Here is a 10,030-nt window from a genome sequence, read left to right as displayed (position 1 = left end):
TGATGAATTCTTTAGCGTAATTATTATTTTCCATTATTTTTAAAAAGCCATTTTAAATTTCATTTGATTTTAAAGTTAATTATAAAAAACATTAATAAATGTAATTATATTTATTCATAAATTGAAATAAAATGTATATTTATTTAAGCTTTAGTCTAGTTTACACATAGTAGAGATTCTCCTTTCCACTAAAAGGCAGGGTTGCTATCTTACTCAGAAACCATGGAATTCAATTAATTTTCTCTCACCAAATTTAAAAGAAAAAAAAACAATATTTTTAAATAATAATAATAATAATATTAATAAACCAAATAAATTAATTTTAAAAACTCCACTGCCATTCTCCCTTTGACCGGGTCCCACTAACTTCGCATTACTTTTTTTTTTCTATGGCAATTAATTTTGAGTTTTGTTTTAATAATCACTTTATTTTAAAATATCTTTATTCTTAGTTTTGAATGGAATAAAAATTAAAAATATATTTAAACTTTTAAAAGGTTTAAAATATATGGTTGAATTTTTAAAAGTTAATTAATACTCTAAACACATTTAATTTTTTTAAAACATAAAAAAAACATATTTAAAAGTTTAAAAACACTTTCTTCCTTAATACCCTCTCGCAAATAATATTAAAAAGTTTAAAGATAATCTATAAAGTGTCTCGACTATTTCTATTCCTATATTGACATAAAAACTTTGTTTTTTTTTTAGTATTTAATTAAATGATATTAATAAAACTTTTTAAATTTAAATATAATAAGTCCGATTATTTTTCTTAAATTTGAATGTTAGATGTATTTTCTTTAGTTGAACAACACGTGAAATTGGAAGGAAAGAATTCATAGATTTGATCTCATAATTTTTATCATTTGAGACATATTTAAGTTCACAAATATTCGATAGTTCCTATTATTGTTGAATTAAAAAGGACGAACAAATATTAAAATATATAAATATTTTAAATTATATGTAAGTCAAGTGATAAAAAAAAAAAAAAAAGTGTGTAAACTAGTGAAGCTTAGCCATTCCTGATCAGCATATATAAATACCCCAAGCTAATCTTATCATTGCTTTGTGGAGAGATTTTAGATGATCATCATTTGTTAGTGATTGATCTTAAACTTGGAGAAAAAAGCAACAAAATAAATATATATCATAAATTATATCTTTTTATTTTATATACTCGTATTCATTTTCTCTTCTTATCTTCTAGTTCATCTCAACGTTTCACGAGGAGCCTTCGTATACCGACACTTCTCTTCCATCTATTACTCGACGTAAGTTTTACTCGTGTAAGAGTATATTTTTATTTTTTTTGTAACTAAGGAATGTTCGTGCTCCATTATTATTTCATGTCTAAAATTTTAATTTAATAAGATTAAAAATATTTAATAATTTAATTATATTCCTAATAGAAAAATATATATAGAATTAATATTTATTTATTGCTTTGGCGTTTAATTTTTTCATAAAAAAAAAAAAACTCTCCATAAAGTATGCAATATAGTCTCGAGCTACCTCTATATATGATCGAGTATCACTCATTTGTATGATTGGACCCGACTAACCTGATCCATATATAATATATGGTTGTTATCTGAAGTAAATTTCAAATAAGATTGAAAACAAAAAAGTTTTCGAAAGAATCTCTACTTTTATTTATTTATTTTAAAAATAATGATATAGATTTGAAGAGACGGATTTCGAGATTGAAGGTCAAGTGGCACACCGTGTAGATAATGCCACTATAGGATCAATAAATAATAGTAAGATCTAGTCGTACATTATTTTAGCAAAATGAGAATAAAATTTTTAGAATAAGATAATATATCACGAAGATATTAATTTTATTTTACGATCCATCTTATATTAATGATTATTACAGATATTTAATTTTTGCACTATGATAATTAAAAAATGAATTTTTATTCTAAGTTTACTAAAAATAAGCTGCCATTTAAATAGTAAAATTGACTATTTATTAGGTTGTCTTTTTCCTCAAATATTTATAATAAATAAATAAAATTTAGGTATCAAAAAGAAAGTTCTTTTTGCCCCCACTACCAGCCCACTACGCTTGTACGCAGTGGGTGCTGTTTTTATTTATTTATTTAAATTTAAAATTTATTATTAATAATATTAATTAAATCATGGACCAAACGACATGGCTAAAGAAATATTCCATTTATTTTTGTATTAATATCTTCGGAATATTTTTTATACGTGAGTTGACTCATGTACGGACTTATAGCTAAGATTGAAATATTAATTTATTAAATATGATTTAATTAACATATTATTAAATACTATTCTACATATAAAATAAAATAATTACAAAAAAACTTAGGTAATGAATGATAATTTNCTTGGTTTGGAGCATTCTCGGGCGTTTGATATGAAAATTGAAAGGTACGAAAGTAGGTTTTAATTTTTTTATTTAAAAAATATTAATATAGTTTTTCCTATTTTAATATTTTCATATCACTCACAGTTTATATTGTAAAACAAATTTGTAGATAAAAAAAAAAAAAAAAGTGTGTAAACTAGTGAAGCTTAGCCATTCCTGATCAGCATATATAAATACCCCAAGCTAATCTTATCATTGCTTTGTGGAGAGATTTTAGATGATCATCATTTGTTAGTGATTGATCTTAAACTTGGAGAAAAAAGCAACAAAATAAATATATATCATAAATTATATCTTTTTATTTTATATACTCGTATTCATTTTCTCTTCTTATCTTCTAGTTCATCTCAACGTTTCACGAGGAGCCTTCGTATACCGACACTTCTCTTCCATCTATTACTCGACGTAAGTTTTACTCGTGTAAGAGTATATTTTTATTTTTTTTGTAACTAAGGAATGTTCGTGCTCCATTATTATTTCATGTCTAAAATTTTAATTTAATAAGATTAAAAATATTTAATAATTTAATTATATTCCTAATAGAAAAATATATATTGAATTAATATTTATTTATTGCTTTGGCGTTTAATTTTTTCAGGAAATAATGAAAATTTCCTTGTCGGCGAGCTGCAAGAAAGCTGCGGCGGAGCCGCCGCTAATAGACTTCCAAGGAACAAACACCATCAATTTGAAGCCATTTTTCCGGCGGAAAGACAAGTTAGTGTTTGTAATGGGTGCAACCGGAACTGGAAAGTCCCGGTTGGCCGTCGATTTAGCCACCCGTTTCCCAGCTGAAATCGTAAACTCCGACAAAATCCAAATCTACAAAGGACTCGAAGTCGTCACCAATAAGGTAACCGAAAAAGAATGCTGTGGTGTCCCACATCACCTCCTCGGAATCGCTGATCCAAACTCCAACTTCACCGCCGCGGACTTCCGCCGCCACGCCACGTCAACGATAAACTCCATCGTTGGAAAACACCGGCTTCCCATCGTGGCCGGCGGCTCCAACTCCTTCATCGAATCTCTTGTCGACGGCGACGCCGAGTTCCGATACCAGTACGAATGTTGCTTCCTATGGGTCGACGTGTCCTTACCAGTCCTACACTCCTTCGTGTCGGAACGCGTCGATCGGATGTTGGACAACGGCTTCATTAACGAGGTACGGAATTTATTCGATCGTAATGAAAACGATTACACGCGTGGGATCCGACGCGCCATTGGCGTTCCTGAACTCGACGCGTTTCTACGCGCCGAGATGGATTCCGCCACCGATTACAGAGCCCGATCTAGAATTCTCGAAGCGGCCATTTTGAAGATAAAGGAAAACACCAGAAAATTGGCATTCCGACAATGGCAGAACATCCGCCGCCTTCGGAGCAAACGAGGATGGAATCTCCACCGCATTGACGCCACTGAAGTCTTCCAACACCGTGACAACAAACAACATTCCGACCATGTTTGGGAGGCGCTCGTCACCGAGCCGGCCTCCAAAATCCTTCACCAATTCCTATGTCAAAATACTTACACCGTCAATATTCCGACCACCACCATTAAATCAAATTTAACTGTCTTTTAAATATGCAATTATTATAATTAAATTACCAAAATATAATAATTTTAGGTAGTGTGTGGATGCATGCTTTGTTAGCTAAACGAGGGAATTATTGTGTAATTAGTATAATAAATCAATAAATAATTTTATTTATTTAACTTAATCATCCACTAAACTATACTTAGATTAACACATTTATTTACAATTGGACATTAATTTAAAAATGTTTTTTTAGTGATATATAATAATGTGTTAATCATAGTCTTTTCAATTATATATTAAAATATTAAAAATGTAACAACTTTCGATTTCGATGTGATTGATATTGATCGATAGCCCATTAATTTTCTAATGAAATATAACATAAAGATTCTTAATTTTAAACAAATGTGTAAGGTTGTTAGTGGAGCACAACTTGAAGATTCCATATTAGAATATAATAGTTAGTCACACTATAACTAACATATAATATAATAATATATGATATGATGTGACATTATACTATAAATTCTGAATCAACCAATCAAATTTCTTCAAAATCTTAACTCATTTTTTTTTTTTTGTTAGTTATAGTTACGAGTATAATTTATTTCATCTTATCTAGATAAGAAAATTCTGTCACGTTTCAAAAATAAAAATATATACCCACTACCTCTTTTCATTTCTAGATATTTTTTTAATTTTTATTTTAGTCGATATCCCTCCCTTGAAAAGACGGATTAATTTATTTATATTCTGTTTTTTTATTTAAAAACAGAATAAATTTTAAAAATAAAAAATAATGTTTTAACAGCACTACGTTAATAATAATATAGTAATATCATGAACTACAAAAGGGATTAACGAAAATAAATTCTGAAGCAATAAAAGTCAACCAAATTTGGGTCATGGAATTGGGCCGTCAAAGCCATGGGGCGAGTTTTATATGGGCCGTAGCGTTGGGTTGTTGTACTGTGGCCCATAACGAAATTTCGATTTCGGCCCATATGGATTAGCCCATCTACAATATTTAAAAGACATTTTGTTAAATAAATAAATTTGTAATTTAATTTTTTTAAAATATATTTTATTTACAATATTTATAAACAGAAAATCAAGAAGTAATATTTGTTAATTTATTTAGACTAAAAGAGATTTAAAAACAAAAAAACAGTCTGCCGGGAAATCAACAAACCCGAAACGCTTCCGCCGCGAACCGCTGAGGGAGAGAGAGAGAGAGAGAGAGAGAGAGAGAGAGAGAGAGAGATTCTGCGGCGCTGATACAGAAAGAAGAAAGGAGGAAAAAGGTGAATCAGAACACGATTAACGATGCATTTGATAAATGCAGTAATGTTGACTCGAATGGCGACTCGGAATTCGGGTCTGGAACCGGAAGCCGGTGAAATTCCATTTGGATCGTTATTATGGTTTACCTACGCCGGGATCTCTTGCGTTCTTGTTCTATTTGCTGGAATCATGTCCGGTTTGACGCTTGGTCTCATGTCCCTTGGTCTCGTCGACCTCGAAATTCTTCAACGGAGTGGCACCGCTGAGGAGAAGAAACAAGCAGGTTTGTTTTCAAATTATGATTATTATTCTGATTCTTCAGCTGTCAATTCACCTGGGATTCGATTCGGTTCTTAATAAAAAGAAAATTGGGACGTGTATTTGTGTGTTTGAATTCTTGCGGGTGGTTGGCTCTCCAATTTCAGCGTTGGCTTCTAGCTTGCATCATTTATGCGCCTTACGATTAAGATTGTGTGTCATTCTGATTTGTATTGAATTGGACGATTTTTTTCTTTCAGCGGCTATACTTCCCGTGGTTCAGAAACAGCACCAGCTTCTTGTTACGTTGCTTTTATGCAATGCCATTGCGATGGAGGTAATTGACTTGGTTGGACCCGGAATCGTTTTCTGAGTGCGTAAAAAACAGGGGCGTTCTTCATTTCTTTTGAAATGGGGCTGACATTTAGGTGGAGAAATTTGGATTATAAATTTTGGGATTTATCATGAGAGTCAAATGTTACTCCTCAATATTCGTTCTTGTGTTGATGGTTTCCATATTGAATTTGGCACATTTTTTTAAACTGTTTTGGTATTTGCTATCTGCAGGCACTTCCGATATACTTGGATAAACTTTTTAATCAGTATCTTGCTATAATTCTTTCTGTGACATTTGTATTGTCATTTGGAGAGGTATGTTGACATTTGTTTTTCCTTAACCTTGATTCCTTTATATGAATGATTTATCCTTTTTTTGTGGAATGTCTTCTGTTTTTGTTAGGTTATACCACAAGCAATATGCACCCGGTATGGACTTGCTGTAGGTGCCAATTTTGTGTGTCTTGTACGAATTTTGATGGTGATTTGCTATCCAATTGCTTATCCCATTGGGAAGGTAATTTTCTCTAAATATGTTGTTTCGTTCGACTATTTAAGCATGTAAGTTGCATAAATTGAACGAAATTTTCTTGATTTCGAAAAAGTAAGAGAATGACCGTTATGAAGTCTTTGTCAATGCAAGGATTTTATCGAGCTAGAAAAATTGCTATCGATAAATATTATATTCAAATCAATTGTATAATTCTCATAAAAGAATTGGGTGCATGCTCAAGAAGTTCATAGCACCTTTAAGAACCTAATTGAGGAGACTTGGCTGATATCTTTTGCACCTTTGTTTGTTTTGTACAATATCGATGCCAGTCCTCAAGGGCCTTTTTAAGTTTAGCTGTAGTTGCTGAAAATGGGATCACAGGGTATTGCAAGCCAATGGCTTCCGATGGCTATGCCTATGTTTTAGCTATTCTTTGAACAGTTCCATGCAGGATAAGTATGCAGGCTTGCTATTGCAGTATGTACGACTTTCAAAGTGTTTATATGGATGATAATACCGTTTCGATTTTTATTTTCTTTTCCTTGTTTTTCTTGTGTAGTGGGTTATTGGGGGCATAAGGAGGCATTAGTGCATCGTAGTATTGAAATGAACTAAGGTTGTTGAGACCCTATTTAATAAATGTTGGCTGCTTCCTGTTATTTTACATTGGCATTAATTTTGTCCTCTCTTTCGTTTATCTTGACTGCTAAAGGCAATAAAAAATTCTCTTGCGTTTCAGATTCTTGACTGTTTACTGGGACACAATGAGGCGTTGTTTAGGCGTGCACAATTAAAGGCTCTTGTCTCCATCCACAGTCTGGAGGTATGTGAATAAGTTTGCTGCAAAGATCTTTAAATTCCATTATTTTTAAAAATTTTAAACCTCAGTTCTTGTGTATAGGCTGGAAAGGGTGGCGAACTCACCCATGACGAAACAACAATCATTAGTGGTGCTCTAGATTTAACTGAAAAGGTAGCTGCTGTTTAATGCACCGACTTGTTTATCTTTCACTTCTGTTGGATAGTTTCTTTATACACCCTCCCTCCAAACTGTTTCTTATTAGAGTTGTTTCATATCTAATTTGAACAGACAGCTGAAGAGGCTATGACACCCATTGAATCAACTTTTTCTTTGGATGTAAATTCAAAATTGGACTGGTAAGGGTGCTCTTAAGTTTTGTCTCTCACCATTTTATAATTTCTTAACATCAACGGTGGTGACTGCTGAAAAATTTACCTTTTGAAATTAGCTTTTACCTTTGTCTTTGTCATTATAATAATGAACATCCACGGTATCAGCTATTGGCTCCTAGTTCCTTCAATGTATACGGTATAGTTGGTAGTTCTTGAGTTTAATTGTCTCCTAGGGAATAATTATTTACGGTACTCCAGATGGTTGCCCAGCTAGATAAAAAAATGTTGGTAGTTCTTGTTTCTTTATCACTTCCCAGTAATTTTTAAAGGAGTATGCATGTACGTTAATATCTGGATTTTTTTTGTGAATTCTTATTCCTACTTTTTTCGATAATCTTGTATTATTTGGAGTGAGTTTTGAGCTTTTTGAAGATACTTTAGGGAGTATTTGTCAAAGATTTTATTCTCAACATTTTTTTGAACAAATAACTCAGGGAAGCAATGGGAAAAATCCTTGCTCGTGGTCATAGTCGAGTTCCTGTCTATTCTGGGAATCCAAAGAATGTTATCGGGCTTCTACTGGTAGGCCTTACGATAATCATGAATAAAAAAATTGTATTTTCCTGTTCTAGATTTTGCAATATTTTCTTTATAGCCTATTAATTTTTTCATTTCTTTTGGTTCAACTCTTTACCCTTCTGGAATCAGGTGAAAAGTCTCTTAACAGTACGACCTGAAACGGAGACCCAAGTCAGTGCGGTTTCCATTCGGAGGATTCCCAGGTGTGCTTGCTATTTTGCTGCTCGCACCCCCCTCCCCCCTCCCCAACCAATTTCTGAGAAACATTTTTGAATTGTTTATTTACTTATTTATTTGCTTATGAATGGCAGGGTCCCCTCGGACATGCCTCTTTATGACATATTGAACGAATTTCAGAAAGGGAGTAGTCACATGGCTGCTGTGGTGAAAGTAAAAGGAAAAAACAAGGCTCTTCCTCCTACATTGGATGGAGAAGAATCTGAGGAAAACAAAGGCGTGGAATCCCAATTGACAACTCCTTTGCTACGTAAGCAGGACGAGAATTCAGATAATGTAGTCCTTGATATCGATAGAGCTTCCAAGACTTCTGGCATAAGTAGCCAACCTTCTTACCGACGCAATGATGCTTCTTCTATAAATGGGTTGAACCATTCTTCAGAGGACATAGAAGATGGTGAAGTTATTGGTATCATCACCCTTGAAGATGTATTTGAAGAACTTTTGCAGGTAAAATTTCTCCCTCTTCTCTTTGGATCATAATGTTACCTATCATTGTAAACTATACCGTAACATTTCTTAATTGATGCAGGAGGAGATTGTTGATGAAACGGATGAGTATGTTGATGTGCACAAAAGGTATTGTACAATCGATACTTTTAATTAGTTCATCGGAATCTACGACGCCACTAATTAAATGTTTTTGATTGATTTATTTCAATTGTACTTTTTGCAGAATTCGTGTTGCTGCAGCTGCGGCTGCTTCTTCTATGGCAAGAGCTCCATCAATTAGGAGATTAGCTGTTCAGAAGGTAGCAGTTTTTATCTCATTTTGATATACATTCCACAAGTATCATGTTTTTGTTTTGAATTGTTCTGTTTGGAATGGTATCCTTTTACCAGCAGCAGGGTAAACTGCCATATTCCTAGGTCCTTTTTGAGCATTAAGGGGGTCGGATTGGTTTGATCGAATACCATCTATTTGTTGCTTTAGACTTGTACTTTTAGTTAAGGAGATGAATCGAGGTAGATCAATTCTATCATTAGTAATTCCAGAATATGCTCCCACCGCCAGTTGATATTGTCCTCTTTAGACTTTTCGCTTCTCCTCCTCACGGTTTTAAAACGCGTCTGCAATGGAGAGGGTCTAGCCCTTACTTTGATCGGTGCCTGGCACCGTCTAGTGACTGGCTCCGATACCATTTGTAACAAACCAAGCCTACTGCCAACAGATATTGTCCGTTTTGGCCCGTATCGCTGTTAGCCTCACGGTTTTAAAACGCGTCTACTAGGGAGAGGTTTTCACACCCATATAAGAAATGCTTCGTTCCCCTCTCCAACCGATGTGGGATCTTACATTACTTGACCTTCCCTTTTCTTTTTTTTTGTTGTTGGAATTCAACTGGGGTGAGGATTCGAGGGTCAAAGGTTACGGTGTCTTGACTTATTGAGCTTTTCTCAGGTTAGCCTTTTGACCATTTTCTTACATGGTACATATTAAGCTAAAATTTGATTTCATGCCTCAATGTACATAATTTGTAATAGTTTTTAATTTGTCCTTCCTTTTGTAATTTATCAGGGAGTTCAAACTAAGCAAGCAAGCTCAAACACCAAAGAAATCCACTGAGGATGAATCAAATTCTGCAAAACTTCCAGGAGGAACTTCTTATAACAAGTCTTGAAGGTTTAGGGTTCAGAGCCCAAGCTTCAACCGCTCAAACACTTTCTTCCATGATGAACAAGCTCAGGTGAACTACAAAACCCAAAACCTAAGCGTACCTTGTATGTAAATTTTGATTTTTTTTTTTTTTTTTTTTTTTTTTTT

The 10,030-nt window shown here is 33.2% G+C and overlaps 2 protein-coding genes across 2 annotated transcripts; both read left to right on the top strand.

The window, feature by feature from the left end:
* Positions 1 to 2,633: 2,633 nt before the first annotated feature.
* Positions 2,634 to 4,063, top strand: LOC111786002 (adenylate isopentenyltransferase 5, chloroplastic-like). The gene is made up of 2 exons (XM_023666356.1): positions 2,634 to 2,812; positions 3,006 to 4,063. The coding sequence occupies exon 2, from the start codon at positions 3,012 to 3,014 to the stop codon at positions 3,984 to 3,986; it is 975 nt and encodes a 324-aa protein (XP_023522124.1). The 5' UTR covers positions 2,634 to 2,812; positions 3,006 to 3,011; the 3' UTR covers positions 3,987 to 4,063.
* A 1,037-nt stretch (positions 4,064 to 5,100) lies between these two features.
* LOC111786001 (DUF21 domain-containing protein At4g14240-like) lies at positions 5,101 to 10,021 on the top strand. The gene is made up of 13 exons (XM_023666355.1): positions 5,101 to 5,511; positions 5,747 to 5,823; positions 6,054 to 6,137; positions 6,226 to 6,339; positions 7,055 to 7,138; positions 7,217 to 7,288; positions 7,406 to 7,473; positions 7,944 to 8,031; positions 8,158 to 8,231; positions 8,340 to 8,715; positions 8,798 to 8,844; positions 8,942 to 9,017; positions 9,785 to 10,021. Exons 1-13 carry the CDS (start codon positions 5,271 to 5,273, stop codon positions 9,830 to 9,832), a joined length of 1,449 nt encoding a protein of 482 aa, XP_023522123.1. The 5' UTR covers positions 5,101 to 5,270; the 3' UTR covers positions 9,833 to 10,021.
* The last annotated feature ends 9 nt before the right edge of the window (positions 10,022 to 10,030 follow it).

Source organism: Cucurbita pepo, unplaced genomic scaffold (genome assembly GCF_002806865.2).
Source record: "Cucurbita pepo subsp. pepo cultivar mu-cu-16 unplaced genomic scaffold, ASM280686v2 Cp4.1_scaffold000905, whole genome shotgun sequence".
In the NCBI taxonomy this organism is placed as follows: domain Eukaryota; kingdom Viridiplantae; phylum Streptophyta; class Magnoliopsida; order Cucurbitales; family Cucurbitaceae; genus Cucurbita; species Cucurbita pepo.
Note: the sequence above shows the minus strand (reverse complement) of the source record. Positions and strands in the feature narration are given on the sequence as shown.